Source organism: Arctopsyche grandis, chromosome 13 (assembly GCF_051622035.1).
Source record: "Arctopsyche grandis isolate Sample6627 chromosome 13, ASM5162203v2, whole genome shotgun sequence".
Classification (NCBI taxonomy): domain Eukaryota; kingdom Metazoa; phylum Arthropoda; class Insecta; order Trichoptera; family Hydropsychidae; genus Arctopsyche; species Arctopsyche grandis.
Window position 1 is genome coordinate 27,563,588 of NC_135367.1, and position 17,500 is coordinate 27,581,087.

A 17,500-nucleotide genomic window follows, 5' to 3' on the forward strand; every position below is an offset into this window, starting at 1 on the left:
TTCATTAACAATATTTGGATCATTTAAAATTTCAAATAATTGCAAAATTTTATATTAAAAAATACTGAACGTGTCAATTTACCAGAAACGGACAAGCCTTCTCTTCGATTCCATGCAGTCATCTCGACGATGAAGCTTAAAATAAATTATTGCTTCAGTAGAAGCTACAAGTAAATGAGCCATTAAAATTCATAGTTATAGCATCACATATTATGCAATCAAAAGATATTTCTTAGAAAGATAATTACTCCAATCACAAAATGCAAACAATAGACCATAAAGATACATTGATGTGAGTTACGAGTATGATTTATCGTTTTAATGGTTATTTGTCGAAAAAATCGTTCATATGTAAGTATTATACATATGTACATATATACATACATATGTATATGTACATTAACTTCAAAGAAGGTACGGCCATTTCATCTTCATCGCTGGACATTTACGTCGTGTCGTCTGCGGATCTTATACTGGAAATCTTTTTGCCGACTATTGTTATTCTGGTATCCAGTCAAAACCGCTCGGTTAATAAGCGCCCCGACACAACCACCCCGACATAACCACCCCAACAGAACTATTATGTAAATATTTGAAATCTTTAAGTTAATAAATTAGAGTAAATCACATTCTACTTTCAGTTTATTATGTTTATGTTATTAAAAAAAAAATTATTAGTATCTGACAGAAATCGGAAATTGATTTTTAACATAATTAGTCAACATTTAAGAGAATTAATTCAAAATTTCAATCGCTACTACCCCGATGATGAGCATCGTCATAACGGCAATATATGAATTAATAATCCCTTCATGGAAGATATCACTTCATGCGCACTTTATACTTGAGAATACCACCTGGTTAGACATACATAAAATACAAACATTTTTAAAATAAATTAAAATAATTTTTTCAATATTTTTTAATAAATTAACAAACATTTTTAAAATAAATTAAGATTTTTTCCAAAATTACAAAGTTTTTTTCATAAATTTCAAGGTTTTTTTTTTTGTTAGATTTTTGTGTTTATTTTATTTTTCTGTCTACCTGTTATATTGAAAGTTTTTAAACTAACTAACAAAATACTTCATAAATAATAGTGTTTTATTTCTATTTTGGCAAAATATTTCTCCTATTCTCACCGGTCAGTGGAGGCAAAATGGTCGGGAAACACTGCTTTACTCTCAATATAAATATATATATAAAGTGGCGAGGAAGAAATATTGTTTTTCCAGCACTTTTCATGTCATTTTCATATTGAAGGTCATTTATGTAATCCGGATATTACAATGAACAAAAAATCTAACACAGACACATCTGTATCTCCACGTATTTTGTCACCTCTGTATGTCAACCTCGAAATTAATAAGAGAGGCTCTTCCTGCTTCTAGCTTCACATCACTAAAATTTAAAAAATAATACTATTAAGTAAAAAGCGACGCCCGTAGACCGATGATGTCACGATGACGTCGACGAATAGAGGAGTCGGGCGTTACGGCCAATAGGAACGCCCGACTCATCAGCCAATGAGGACCGCGTATATATCGGTCTGCGCCCGATGTATATAACTTTGGGACGCTTTCTAATGGTGGCATTCGGAACCTGGCCACCACCTGAAGAGCAGCAATAAATACTTGGAACCTACCCGTGTGTTTTCTTGTACCTCGACCTGACTCCATTCACTTCTGAATACTCGTCAATGCATCAATTCAAAATTGATATAAAAAATCATAATTAATATAAAAAATTCAAAAATTGCTAAAATTTAAAAATTATTTTATTTACATTGGTCCATACAAATTATTAACGATAAAATTCACAGCATTTCTAACAATATTACAAAATCGTATATTGCTTTTTTATTTATTTATTAAAAATACATCATCATTTCAAATTCAACACTATCAAAAAAGTGTCATAGTTTTGATATATCATCATTGCAAATTATTACTCATTTATTTAATATATTAATAGGCGTCAAAATCACACAGCCTGTGCTCAGAATATACTTAATAGCGTACAAAAACAGTGCTCAGAATATGATGCATCTTTTATGAGGTAAAGGATTCATAGTGGAATTCAACGGACACTTCCAAGCTCTGGCAAACTCTGGCATATTCTGGAGAGTACCCTTCAATCTAAGATGACTCGGAGAGTGTTCGTCTTTTATGTCATAGCTCAGAGACTTTGCAGATTTAATGCTGCACCATAACTACACAAAACGAACCAGTTAAATTCACATATAAATCTTACAAATTAAAAATCAGGTCAGGTATGTATGTCAAGTATATAAGATTGCACGTTAGAAGTGCAATCGTCATACGTACATTCCCATAAGACAGAAAGAAGAGTTGGTCTCCATTGAAAGCTGGTAGTCCGGGTAATTTTTTAACATTTTCTTTCTCCATCCAGTAAGCTCTTAAAGATGATCTCAACCCTCCGTTGTCTGCTATATTCTCTCCTAGTGTCAAATTTCCATTTACATAATCATCAACTTCAGGCACGTAAAAGCTAGAATACTGTCGTACCAAGCATTGAGTTTTATTCTCATACTTGTCTATTGTACTGTTGGTCCACCATTGTACAAATGTACCATCTTTATCATACTGCCGACCTAAATTTTTACAGTTTCATCATCAGAAATTATGTATATACACTTTAACTAAGCCCACACATATATAATAAAACCATTGTGGCGCATTAGAGACTTCTGTAATGCTGCAATGGTTCAAACTTAACCTTAAATATCACGGATTGCCAGCCCAAGAGTAAAATGTGAAAATTCGGTATCGAAATTGATTTTTAATTGGTATCTACATAGAGGAATTTGGAAGTGAACTTAATGAAAATTTCTAACAGGACACTTCTTGAATAGGAGTTTTAGCAGTAGTTACATATATAAACTTCCAGAAGAAGAAGAAGAAGCTGATACTAAACTCATTCAACGGGAAGAACAATGAAAACAGGAATAATTAGTATGAATGTTAAAAATAGCATGATTTTGATTATTGTAAAAAGTGGCCTTGGCTTGAAAAAAAGTTGCGAGGCCGTGGCACATCATCATACACAGCCGCTCACCATCCACTTCTGGATAAAGGCCTCTCCAACACGCTTCCGATCGTCTCTATTTTGCGCAACTCTCATCCATCTCACTCCACAAATTTCCCTTATTTCGTCTACCCATCTTCCCTGTGCTCTTCCTTTTACCCTTTTTCATTCTCTCGGGTGCCATTCTAGTACTTCTTTTGTCCACCTTTCACCCATTCTTCTAGCCACGTGGCCTGCCCAATGACATTTCAATCTCTTTACTCATTTCAAATATCCACTACATCCACAACTCTTGTCATACTTCTCACCCACGTATTCCATTTCAGATCTTTCCTCGTTATGCCAAGCATACAGCGTTCCATACTTCTTTGAGTGTATTGAACTTTATGTAGCATCTTGGCGTTCAATATCCAAGTTTTGCATCCATACGTCATCACTGGAAAAACGCATTGATCGAAAATCTTTTTCTTTAGGCAGAATGGCATTTCGTACTATACTATATAAAAATAAGGGGAATTCGTGTTTTTTTTTGCATGGAGTATGGATATTCCAAAAATATATACATACATATGTATATTTAAATTATCACAAGTTCATTAGAATGCAAGAGATCGCGCCATGAACACTTGCAAAAACAAACATACACATGCTCACTTGTACGTGGGCGGCTGGGCGAGTGTCGAGTAATGGGGCAATGTAAACGTTGAAAGGGCTGTGCATACTGAAATTGCTAGCGACAATAGCCTCGGGTGTGGTTCACGTATCGATTCCTTTCCCAAATCACCCATTAAATTATCAATGGGCACAACACTAGTAGAAAAATAATCTATATGTACCATAATTATCAAATCCATGTGTAAGTTCATGTCCCAAAATTGTACCCAAAGCTCCATAGTTCAATGCCCTGAAATAAAACACACGTGTGATAAAAACATCTAACAATACATTTAATATAAATTACAATATAATACTCACTCCAGGCCCAAATCATAAAATGGATATTGCATCATCACGAGTGGAATAGCTGCATGCGCAAAAATACCGAAATTATCATATTATATTTACCGCCAATAGAAAATGTCTATACTTAAATTTTAAAAGCATAATAAACTACTAATAATATATTTATTTATTGTAAATGATAAACTTTAATGGTTTATTTATGTATGGATTCATGAACGGGTGAAATAACGTGTTCGTGAACGCTTCATCCTGATTATTCTCAGGTTGGCAGCGACATTAACTGTCACGTGTTTTATCATGAAAGTCAAATGTGCGAAATAAAACCGTAAAAACAATCACCGTCGCGTTTACCTGTAGACTTTATCTCAGATTTATTACCCTATTTGTTATGAAAGATTCACTTAAAAATTCTCCGCCAAGTTTCGCGTACACAATTTTAGTGATTCTTTGCTCCAGTGAAGCCAACATATTGAAACCCCGATAATACGAAATTTACCCTTCATTATACATAATTACAATGAATTTAACAACTGATGAATATCAGTAGAACTGAATATGTAGTAATAAAAATAAAAACGTGGTTTATTTGATTATCCATGAGATGTTCGTGCATATTATTTTTCTTATTTATACACACATAACTTTTTTTAAACAAAACCATTTTATTTTTTAGCTATGAAATTGAACTTGAATCTAAATAAATAACAATCGAAATCTTACTTATAGTATTAGCTTGAAAAGTGTGATAAGCGTTGACTTCTGTCGGAATGGTATCCCAGCCGGATTCATACGGCTTCCTAAAATTCTTGATCTTGTTGTTAAAACCCAGCTCTAACAGATTGAGTTGGTTCTCTAAATGCATCTTAGGATCAGTTTCCATACCCTCATAATACTCTTCCAATTTTCCAGGCTCGAACAACCAGTCGGGAAAGCCTATAAGGCTTTTCATACTCCGCACTTTCTCAACAGTTGCCCTTTTGGTCGGCAAATCCATCCAACTCAATGTTGAAACTAAGGATTCAAAAGAATTTTTGATATTTGAAAGCATTTTTTGTATCTGAAAATGAACTTAGATGATTCTTCTGTACATCGATAATAATTTACAATCGATCAAAGTAATTGTTACTTTGGGCAAAGTCGTAGTAGTGAAGGATTCTTCAGCAAATGCATATCCAATAGCCATACCCACCATATTGGTCACAGAACGAGCACAATACACAGATCTCGGAACGTGAATTTCAATTCCAGTCAAAATTTTAACGTATTTATCATACATTGCTTTCAAAGTTGATGTGGTGTGAGGGATGAAATTTTCTATAATCTGTTAAAATATTCAATAATAATAAAAATCCATTGAATACATCATCAAGTATTGAATAAATCACCTGAAGCCAGACGAACAGCTCTAAATTCAACGGTGAAATGTTCTGTATGCTACTGAGAGTGTTCTTCATGTTTGTGATGTCATATTCAGAAGTCATTATCAAGTCTTGACTCAAATTTAACTTCACTCCGGTTCCGTTGAAGACCATTATCAGGTACGGTAGGAAAATATCGATCTTGCTCAAATTCTGACTCACCAGATACGTGTCGGTCAAATTTTGAAGATCTTTCACCGTATAGAAAACAATTTCATCTTCGATACTGCTTTGGGTGCTATTAGATGTGGTGGTGTCGTTTGAATCGATCTTCTTAAATTAAAGTGAATATTATTTTACATTGCACATACTGTCTAATATGACTGTCCATTTGATAAAAGATTCTCAGAAACGAAATCGAAAAACTTAATCGCGAATTGAGATTAGCGATAAATACTTACTCCGTGTACTATTTTACTGTATGCGATGTAATCTACAAGTACTTTATCTATGTTTTTATCTAGAATTTCTCCTGTTTCGTTGTACAATTTTTCGTTATAGCATTTGACTACTTCTTTTAAAGCTTCTTTCATCATCGTTTTATAGATTTCCATCACTTTTAAATCTTCTTCTTCTTCTTCTTCCTTCTCATCATTTTCTTCTTCTTCAGCAGGCCTCTTTCGTTTATCATATTTGTTCTTATTTAAAATTTTAAATATTTCATTTAGATCTTTATAACTGAAATCAATCAAGCATGCAGTTTGATTTAAATACAAATATTTGCCTAAGAATATACGTATATAGATTTTAAAATAATTATTCACCCTGGAAGAAGATCAGCACCTGAAGGCTGACCAAATACCAATCTTTTAAGCGTCGAATTTTTACTATCTGGATATATTTCAAAACCAATCAAAGTATCAAAAGCCATCTTTTTCTTAATTCTAACTATCGTACTCAACCAGTCAAATTTAAAGTTAGTGTTATTGCTTGGTTTTGTCAGATTTAAAACGGTGGGAAACGGTGGCAGTTTCACATTCTTCATAAAATCTATTACCGGTGTCATATCCAACTTATCCAGAGTTTCTATAAAAAGGCGAAACAAATTTTACAGCTGTTTTATGCACTTCAATTTAAAACTTTCGAATATCTTACCTATGTCAATACAAGCTGCGTACATTTCTTTAGCTTGTACTAAAGGAAGTGGTTCATCTTCTGTGGAATTCTGAGCCAGAATATCTCTAATATGTCGGAGAACCCTTTTCTGCTTTTCCGTAAACCAGTCATACGATACTGAAAAATCAGGTTGGGGATGATCTTCAGCCCAATTTCCACAAGCGTACTGAAACAGAAGTATAATACATAGTATGTACATATGTACATATGTACGCTTCAGAATTAATATTTAATTGCTGCATTGTCCGTATAGAGTCGACCTTCGCGTACATTTGTATCTGAATAAACTCTTTGTAATTAATTTTTTATCGATTCTATTATGGATACGATGACTTGGATCAATAAAAAATTTAAAGAATAGTAAACGATCACTCGGTCACGCTTTGTTTGTCTAATGCACAACGAATGCACCTCAAAGTGCATTATTGATTTAAGAATTTCGTGACCAGAAGCCATCGCGATATTTCCTATCGATGACTATAATCAGAATAGAGTGATAGTTGCTATTTTCACATAAAATGCATGTTGGTCAGTAGATTATGGATGCAACTATGTATCTATCAACCATCATTGAGTAATATAATTCGAATTATAAAACATTTTATTATATTTAACTCGGAACCTAATGATTTTATGATAAAGCATACATTGGTAATTATTATGTAAATTGTACAATTATAAAAAGTCCTCTTTTATGTATTACTAGTAGAATTACCTGGCATTGCTTAGATGGGTGTTATTTGGGAAATATTTAAGTATTTCTATAATCTATACGTGAATTAAAAATGTATACAAGGAAGTGTGAAAGCCTGTAATATAATGTTTACATGAGATATAGTGAAAAAAGTTACTGTTATAAAACCTTAAGTAGGGGCGGCGAGCAGGCTATTCTTATAGCCAGCTGTCATCGCGTCAAACTGACAGTCGATTCTGATAAAATTTTAATGATTTCTTATTAAATTCCTCAAGCGTTATTAAATAAAATAGGTAAAATATTAAAGCAATTGGAAAAGTGGAAGTGGTTTCAAATCAGCTCACAAATATTGCCCCATGTGCACACAGTCAGTGAAACTAATAAAAGGCTTGTAATAAAAAATTATATAACCTATTTGTGAAGTAAAAATATATATGAGAGATAATGAAAGCCTATAATGCAAATTTCATAAGATATAGTGTGCACAAGATAAAGATATAGGCGTTTAAACAATTAATATCTTACAAAATGAGTGGGGGGGCGGAAAGTCAAACAAACATGGCTACTGGCCACGAAATGTCATCGGCTCCAAAATTTTTAGATTCTTAAACGTGTTTATTATGATTATTTTTCACCGTCGATTTAAATTTCTATCGGTGACCAAACCGCGCAAAATGGCAAAGTTTCAAACCGATCGGAAGAATGTAGGAATGTATTGCCTGACCGATTAGCGAAGTGAAACTAAGGATAGCCTTTTTAAAATTGTAACCTTTTCAGAAAGTTACATATATATCAGGGCTATTTGAACCTATAGAGCCTATAGTCTGTATATAGTCTAATTTAGAATACAATAACAAATTCGGTAATGTTGTAATGAAAAATAGATTTTCAATTACCTTAATACATTAATTTGTAAAAAAAATAATAGTATCCATTTAAATAAACTATAACCTATAAATTTCAATCCGATTTCAAGGCATAAATTATATTCATGTACATTAAATAATTTTTAAACGAGAAATGAATTAATACACATACTTCGAAAAAGTCATCACAAGGATCAACAGATTGGTCCATAGACATCAAAAGGTTAGCCGCCGATCTGATACATTCTCGACTTTCGCAGACTTTGTTCTTTTTTTCGTAAGCGTCTGTAAAAGTATGTAACAAATTATTTATAATGTGAAAATATTCCACATATGAATTTAATTAGAATTACTTACAATAAATTGACACTATTATGACTATGATGAACAATATAACAAGTATAACGAACAGTACGATTATTGTGATTTTTTCTTGATACTTTCTTCGAAACCTATAAATCAGTATAATATCATACATTGTGTTGTAATTAAACCAAGTGTATATTTTATTTTATTATTTAATTTAATTAACCTGGCCGATCTCGATCCGACAGCTACGAGATAACTGTCGGATGCTCCGATTCCGTCAGATTTTTTTCTAATGATTCCTCCCGCCGAATTGTTGATATTGTTGCTCGTCTCTTAAACATTTAATCACATTGTTATATTACAAACAAAAACTCGAGAGCAATCAGCATAAATTTGCATTAAAAATTCATTATATTGGAACGTGACGTAGTATAAGCCAACAGCAAAGTCAAATTTGCATACACTAGCAGACAACAAATTCGTTAAACACATACATTTCATGTTCAATGCCACTTTTTCAACTATTTTTTTGATTTTATTTACAATACGTGGATCATTAAGATTTAAAACAAATAGTCAAATATAGAGAACGTGTCAACTTACCAGAGACGGACAAGCCATTGCCTTCTCCTTGATTCCATGCATTCATCTCGGCGATGAAATTTAAATTAAACTATTGTATTAGAAGAAGCTAAAGTAAATGATCCATTGAGATTCATATTTATAACATCACATCCTCAGTTCTGCAATCAAAAATTATTTTCGCCAATTAAAAAAATGCAAACAATAATATATGTATATAAAAACGGATGTGATGTGTGTGGATGTCTGGACAATAATATATATTAAAACGGATACGTGACTGTGTGTGTGGGTAATCAGAGCAAAATATTCTAGGCACGGGGAAGTGGGGGAGGGGGGGGGGGCACAATAACGCGTGCAATTCCGCGTTATTGTGGCATTCCCGTTCCCGTTTCACAGACATTCAATTTTATATATGTATAGGTATAGATATATTTGTTGATGTGGGCCATCCGCTGTGTTTGTGACACAGCCCTGAATGGTCAGTACATTCAAGTGCGAGGTAGGCGTGGCGCGATGCGTTGAAGGCGGGAGGATAGCTTTACTTTCGCGTCAGTAAAATCTTAATTACGAATATTATTATTAAGAGTTTTTTTTCACAGTAATTTTCCCGGACATGCATACAACAAATCCTGAAAGTTCCATCGTATACGGACATTCAATTTTATATATATATATATATATATATATATATATATATATATATATATATATATATATATATATATATATATATATATATATTTATATATATATGTATATATATGTATATGTATATATATATATAAATATATATATATATATATATATATATATATATACATATATATATATATATATATATATATATATATATATATATATATATATATATATATATATATATATATATATATATATGTAGAATTGATTTTTAAACGAGCCGAGATAGAGTGTGTGTGGTATGCCTGGGAAAGACCGGATGCGTGTTGTTATGGTCACTTGTTGGAGAACAAGCCTGAAGATAACATGTCCAAATAAATAGTTCTGACTTAATCTGCGCGTTTCACTTGGAATCCTTCACATCCGGATCCTATATTTGGGGGCTCGTCCGGGATGCCTGAAGACATTTCGAGTGACAGCCAGAAGCGGTCAGACGACGACGCGGAGTTTTGACAGTTGAGGTTAGGACGCGCGCGCGATGACGAGAATGCGGAAGCCCGTGACGTCGGTGACGTCACGTCAGCGAACACGCCACACGACGATGATGATATCCACGACGAGAAAGACGACGCCAGTGGCAACGACGACGAGGGAGATACCACAGTTCAATTTCCGAGATCTGGAGGTTGATTTCGGTCTGCCGAAATATAACGGCAGAAATAGCCCTATTGCAGTGTGGATTGAGCGCCTCGAAGAAAACGCGCAAATCCTCGGCTGGACGGAGACACAACAGTTGGTGTATGGGCGGATGCTGTGTGAAGGAACTGCCAAGAACTTCTTGGACTCGGAAACGGGCATAATCACGTGGGCGATATTAAAAGAACGATTGACCAGAGAGTTTGGCCATCAGTTGAATAGTGCGGACGTGCACAGAGAACTGAGGTTAGAGAAAAAGGGAAAAGCAGAAGACAGTTTAAGCTATATCTACCGGATGAAGGGGATTGCAGCCAAGTGTAGTTTTATTGAGGAAGAGGCGATTATCGCGTACATAATTGGTGGACTTGGGTTTGATAAGTACGAAAAATTGATTCTGAGCTGGGCTGGATCTATTAAGGAGCTGAAGACGCGAATTACGCAGTGCGAGAAAATTAGAGAGGACGACGAACCCAGGGTGACGGGGTCCGTGAGAAACCGTGAAAACCGAGAAAGACTGAGTTCACGATGCTACAATTGTAGTGGACGTGGTCACTTAGCAGCCGACTGTAGGTTTAAGACGAGAGGAACTCGTTGTTTCAATTGTAACGAGTTTGGGCACATATCAGCTCAATGTAACAGCACCAAAACAAAGACTGTCTTGACAATACAAGAAAAAATAAGAGAACCAGTCAGTATTCCAATACAAGAAGAAATAAGAGAACCAGTCAGTATTCCAATACAAGAAGAAATAAGAGAACCAGTCAGTATTCCAACACAAGAGGACGAGGCGAACATGGCCGATGGAGATGTAAACATGGCCGATGTAAGTGTGAACAGTGATGGTTTGCACAGAAAAAGACCTTTGCAGCAACGGGCTTCACGAGAGATGTCTGCTCAAAGAAAACTCATTGTTTCCAATGATGAAGAGGACGATGCGAACATGGCTGATGGAGGTGTGAACCTGGCTGATGGAAGTATGGACGGTGATGGTTTGCAAAGAGGAAGATTTTGGGACTACGGAGACATACCGTCTTCAAATACAGATCAACCACCCGATGATCAATTTAGAAAAGGATCTAAGGATTATAGTCATTTGAAGAATTCTGAAGATGAGAATAAAGAAAAGGAAAAACATAAAGACAAAGAGAAAGATATGGCTAAATCACAAGAAGGATTAAGGGACCCAGTCAAAATTTCAACACCAAAAGACACTGTATTCACTTTCAAGCTTGGTCGTAGTCGGATTGATGTTAATTCAATGGAAAAGAAAATGGAACCATGGATTGAGAAAAGACTTACTGGATGTATCAGTGAGCCAGAACCAATATGTGTTGACTTCATTTATGGTAAATTACTAGCAGAAAATCTGTGGGGTGACGGCAGATTCATCGGATGCTCAAGGAGAATCGCCACGGGCATTGGATAGTATTTAAGTTGTACCGATGGAAGTTAAGTGTGCGTTTGTGAATTAGAGAATAAGTGAAAGACCTGGAGGGTTTTTAGTTAAGCCTTACTTGTAATTTGATGATTGAAAAGTGTAATGTTTTATTGCTTATTCTAGTATTTTTGGGAAGTGCTTTGTATATTGAATCATGTTTTAATTTGGTTACATGCTTAGAAGAATATAAGATAACTGTATTGAAATGTAATTCTAGTAATGTTTTAAAATGTGATTGTTTCCGATGTAAAGATTTAACCTGTCATTGTAAAGGTATTGATTTTAATGTTTTATTGCTAATTCTAGTAATGTTTTGAAATGTGATTGTTTCCGATGTAAAGATTTAACCTGTCATAGTAAAGGTATTGATTTTAATGTTTATTGCTAATTCTAGTAATGTTTTAAAATGTGATTGTTTCCGGTGTAAAGATTTAACCTGTCATTGTAAAGGTATTGATTTTAATGTTTTATTGCTAATTCTAGTAATGTTATAAAATGTGATTGTTTCCGATGTAAAGATTTAACTTGTCATTGTAAAGGTATTGATTTTAATGTTTTGTATTGCTTGAAATAATTTTAAATTTTAATTGTGATAATTGTTATGTGTAACTTTAATTGTTATGTGTAACTTTATTGAAGATTGAATTGTGTTGAAATGAAAAAATTGATTTGTAGTGAAATGTGTAACGATTAATTTGTTATAATTGTAATTGTTATGTAAATTGTGAAATGATTGATGTATAAGTGTATTGAAATGTAGTTGTGATGATGATTGTAATTGTGATTTAAATTGTAATTGTGACAATTGAAAGCATGTTTAGGAGAATATAAGATGATTTTATGGAATGGAAGATTAAACATTGTTGAGGATGATAGAGGAAATGTTTTAAAAGAATGTAAGATGATACATTGTATAGAGTGGAAAATGAAATGTAAAAGAATGTGAGATGAAACATTGTTGAGGATGATAGAGGAAATGTTTTAAAAGAATGTAAGATGATACATTGTATAGAGTGGAAAATGAAATGTAAAAGAATGTGAGATGAAACATTGTTGAGGATGATAGAGGAAATGTTTTAAAAGAATGTAAGATGATACATTGTATAGAGTAGAAGATGAAATGTAAAAGAATGTGAGATGAAATGCTGTAAAAATATAAAAGACGAAGAATGTCATCCGAGGGCGAATGACAGTCAGGAATGACCGAATGTAGAATTGATTTTTAAACGAGCCGAGATAGAGTGTGTGTGGTATGCCTGGGAAAGACCGGATGCGTGTTGTTATGGTCACTTGTTGGAGAACAAGCCTGAAGATAACATGTCCAAATAAATAGTTCTGACTTAATCTGCGCGTTTCACTTGGAATCCTTCACATCCGGATCCTATATTTAATGTGGGATTTTATGTATGTGAGCGAATTATGTAATGGGTAATGTTAAGGAGTGATGTACAAACAGTGGTACACATGAGTGTACACTGTTTGTGAGTTGGCAGAAGTGTGATGCCAACTGACGGTGAGTAGTCGAACCGTTGGCCGGGCGGCCGCCGGTGGTGCGTACGCGCACGTGTTTATACTCAATGGTACAATAAACGTACATTGATGGACCAACATCGTCTTTGATTATCTCTCCCGCAATCCTCCCTATATCTTTGGATCCTACATATATATATATATATATATATATATATATATATATATATATATATATATATATATATATATATATATATATATATATATACATATATAGATAACTTTATTAAAGTTCATGTATCAATTCCTTTCCGAAGCCACCCGTTAAAATCATCGAGCACAATACTGGTACACCATAAAGTTACATCTATGTAAGTGAGCACGAGTGTATGATTTATAGTGTTGATGGTGATTTGTCGAAAAGAACATACATGTACATTAACTGCAAATATATTTATGACATCATTTTGATCCAAATCTATTAAAAGTGATCCAAGTTTGTTTTAAAACGAATTGGTTTAATTATATTTCTACATATGTAAATAGACTGGCAAATGACTAGTGGTATGTTATTACCTAATTGGTTCCGATTAAAATTTAAAGCTTCCGTGCCGAAATATATTTAAGAAATGAAAATAAAAACATGCAAACTAGCTATTGTACTATTTAATTGTTATTTTTAAATGTATGGTTTACCTGTAAGTTAATGTAAATACGACGGTTTGAAAAAAATCGTGTAACGACAACGTGGTAGCGCGTGCTACGCCGAAGCGTAACTGTTTCATATGACAGTTGCCGTCAAACAAAGCTCGTCGGACTATCTCATTAGATATTCCGGACTTGTAAGGGTTGTACATCCGGTTGAAAAATATATCGAGAAATTCATAGCAGTGTGCAGATCGATACATAACAATACCGCACGTATGACGTGCGAAATATATTAATTTGCAATTGTTCCAAGGTAATAAATGGCGCGCAAAGAGAATACCCACTCGGGATCGATATACCATATATATGTAGGTATGTATGTAAGTATCTTGCAAATTTAAGGCGTGTTCTAATTCGCCAAGTTCACGGTCGAATGTGTGGTAAATATCAAATTGGCACAGCCCTGAATCGTTGCTAAGGCTTTCGGTCACGACATTCGAACGGAAGCCCGAAGCTTCCCACTTCCTGTCTCGATATTATCTACGACTGTTTTTCCACAACTTTCAAAAGGGAAAACTTTCTTCAGCTCAAATCAAACTCGAAATTATATCTGTCAAATGATAATTCTAAACGATTGTTGTTAAACCACAGTTTTAGCTCTTGTTGTATAACTAGTGTTGTACCCGATGAAATATCATCGCATGGGTGTTGGCATATTAAGTTATTAAATAAAAAAAATTTAAAAGAAATGGGTCGTCGGTCATGTGTTTTTGATTTATTCCAAATACCTTTTAAATATATTTAATTTAATATTATATTTAATTGTTTAATATGAAAAAAATGGTAAAACCTACCCACCCTAATATAAAATACCGATATAAGCATTAGTAGCAAAAAAAAGTTTTTTAAAAACATACCTCTTCTATAATTTGTTTATAAAATTATTATTTTGAATAAAAATCCCAATAATTTTATTTTACTACCGCCATCTATGTTTAAAACTAAAAATTGGATAAACGTCAGTTACTTTTTAGAAATTCAAATTTCAAACGCGTCTTACACGATATTTTTGCACCATAGTAATGGCGGAGGATCCATTTACTTATATTGATGACCAAAATGAGCAATATGGCAAAGTATGAAAACGATCGGATAAGAGGCAAACTTTTTCCTGAATCGTAATCGTAAGTGAAACGTAAAGGAGGTATGTAAAAATAGATTAATTAAATAAATTTTCAAAAGATGGCGGTAAATTCTCTGCCAAGAGGAAACATTGGTAGCAAATAGTATATATGTAAGTTTTTTTCTTCTGTTATTGTATTCGTATATAGTTTTTGGCAGTGATTTAGCTGTGACGTACATATGTACATATGCACATATGCACATATGTATGTCGAATCGAAACGGCTATTATAGTACGGCTAACGTTATCTCACATACCAACAGACACATACCGATATTATATATATGATATTGTTGCGTAGAGGTGGGTTCAGGATCCAAATGAAAGGCCAAAGTCACTTCACAGTATTTATTCAACGAATCCAGAGGTCCATATGAAACCACCGCTCACTTCAGAATAATCTGATCTACCGCGTGTACCTCCTTATAAAGGCCAAATTGCTCACCACAGCTTCCCCGATCCATTTATGTTTCTATTGTCTAGGCACGTAAAGGTCTAATGTGGTGAGTCTATTGTTCTGTGAGAACTCCAGCGTGTCCTTTGTTCAGACACTTACTGAGTCCCGTTAGCCTAATCCGAGGTATATATTGTTCACCCACGAATACACAGACAATGGATACTATCTCTCATGTTCCCACGTTACAATATAATTAATGTAACCATGCTTCCCAGGACTCAAAATGGGACGCTCCTCAAAAAATTATCCCCCCCCCCCCATTTTTTCCCTCAAAAAAAATATTTTAGCATTTTATTATAGAAATTGGCGAGCTCCAAGACGCAGAATAACTTTGTTTGCAAGATTTGTTTGCTTTAATAACTCTTGAAAATAAGTTTGTTTGCGAGAATTGCAAGATAGATTGGAAAGGAGATGCTAATTAATAAGAACCGTTTAAATGAAAATCAGAAAAATTGGTAAATTTTGGTAAGAAACGATCGATCTGGTGGCACAAATCAAGATCTGACCAGCAGGGAGACTCTAGTGGGACTCGAACCCGTGACCACTCTGCTCGAAAGCATAATATGCTAATAACTAAAGCCCGGAACCAGAGCACGCCGTTCATTGTTCAAATATTGTAAATGCATTGTTAAAGGTTTGCCGAACCTTTTTTACAAAGCATTTACAACAATTGAGCAATGAGCGGCGCGCTTTGGGTCCGTACTATACCAATAACAAATCCACGCCGCTGGTTAATCAATCATATGCAACTGATGCAAGTAATATAATTTTTACAATAATGTACATTTATTTAAAAAAAGAAATGAAATAAGATAAAAAATCAAATTTTTTATTGTATGTAAGTATAATTAGTTAGTTAAAAATTATGTTAATTAGTTATTTAAAAATAATTTTGATGAAGACAATAGCACGAAGCGATTTTTTTTCAGAAACATGTAAAATGAGTCATGTTTCAAAGTATTTAAATATTACTTTAAAATTAATAGCACGTAAAAAACGGGACGTACGATCAGCCTAAATATAATATATACATACATATTTACCAGATGTTGGGTTTTAAGAAAATTTTTCTACTACCTAGTTGTATTTTCTACTACCTAGATGTATAAGAAATATTATTTTTCTACAACTTTTGATTTCCCTTCAGGTCTGAATCTATACCTAGTACATACATAAATTTCCACGAAATGAGATATTGCCGGAGACACGATAGGCTGGCACTAGTTTTCTCGATAATAATCGTCTAGTTTGACTTGGTCCACTTATTTTTCTGTTAAATACACATATATCACACTTCCTCGTCGTTTTGTGTATTTTTGTGGAAAAATTTCACAAGTTTGAGCACGAATCAATCATATCCACCCTTCGTTAAATATTAAAACAGGACATTAAACTTTGACATTAAATTTTTCACGCTTTTCCACGTGCAAACAAGTACACACTTCATGTACTCGAAGGCCTGTCAATTGATTTTTCTTTGACATTTTATTTCAATATTTTATCATCCTGCTAATGGCTATAGTTGTGACACATTTCACCGTCTGTTTGTTTTTTGTTGAATCAATTATAATATATATTAAATTATAAATTCAAAGACTTTTTTTTTAGAAAAGCAGCCTTCGCTTTGAATGTTATTGGTTATTAAAGTGCACTTTGTACGTACGTATGTATTAATTTCGAGAAAAAAACCGACGATTTTTCCGCCATTGACAACTTTATCGGTTGTCAATCAAAGGCAGCACTCACTAATGATACGGAAAAAACATTTTCCACGGCCAAGGTAAATATTTTCACACGTCGTCAAATTAGTGTGATGGATATTTTCCAAGTATATTTCGTTCTATTTTACACTACCTCGTATTGCACGATTAATCGATCAATGTGTGGAAAATTTTCAAACTTTGACTAGACAATTCCACAAACTATGTACTTCATTGCTCGATTCATGACAAAAATTAAATAAATTT

The 17,500-nt window shown here is 33.7% G+C and overlaps 3 protein-coding genes across 3 annotated transcripts in view; 1 reads left to right on the forward strand and 2 right to left on the reverse strand.

The window, feature by feature from the left end:
* The window catches only part of LOC143921412 (uncharacterized), a 193,256-nt gene extending 183,226 nt beyond the window's left edge, over window positions 1-10,030 (forward strand). Inside the window, exon 3 of the mRNA XM_077444716.1 lies at window positions 9,919-10,030. The gene's annotated coding sequence lies outside the window, so the exon portion shown is untranslated. The remainder of the gene's footprint in view (window positions 1-9,918) is intronic.
* LOC143921428 (uncharacterized) overlaps window positions 1-17,500 on the reverse strand; it is a 339,615-nt gene that overhangs the window by 30,991 nt on the left and 291,124 nt on the right. The window lies entirely within an intron of this gene.
* On the reverse strand, window positions 1,762-14,049 carry LOC143921406 (endothelin-converting enzyme homolog). The gene is made up of 15 exons (XM_077444708.1): window positions 13,942-14,049; window positions 9,018-9,157; window positions 8,638-8,746; window positions 8,463-8,557; window positions 8,278-8,390; window positions 6,525-6,711; window positions 6,194-6,455; window positions 5,831-6,107; window positions 5,397-5,702; window positions 5,138-5,332; window positions 4,732-5,068; window positions 4,024-4,072; window positions 3,885-3,952; window positions 2,328-2,614; window positions 1,762-2,212 (listed from the first exon to the last, which is right to left on the reverse strand). Exons 2-15 carry the CDS (start codon window positions 9,061-9,063, stop codon window positions 2,033-2,035), a joined length of 2,511 nt encoding a protein of 836 aa, XP_077300834.1. The 5' UTR covers window positions 9,064-9,157; window positions 13,942-14,049; the 3' UTR covers window positions 1,762-2,032.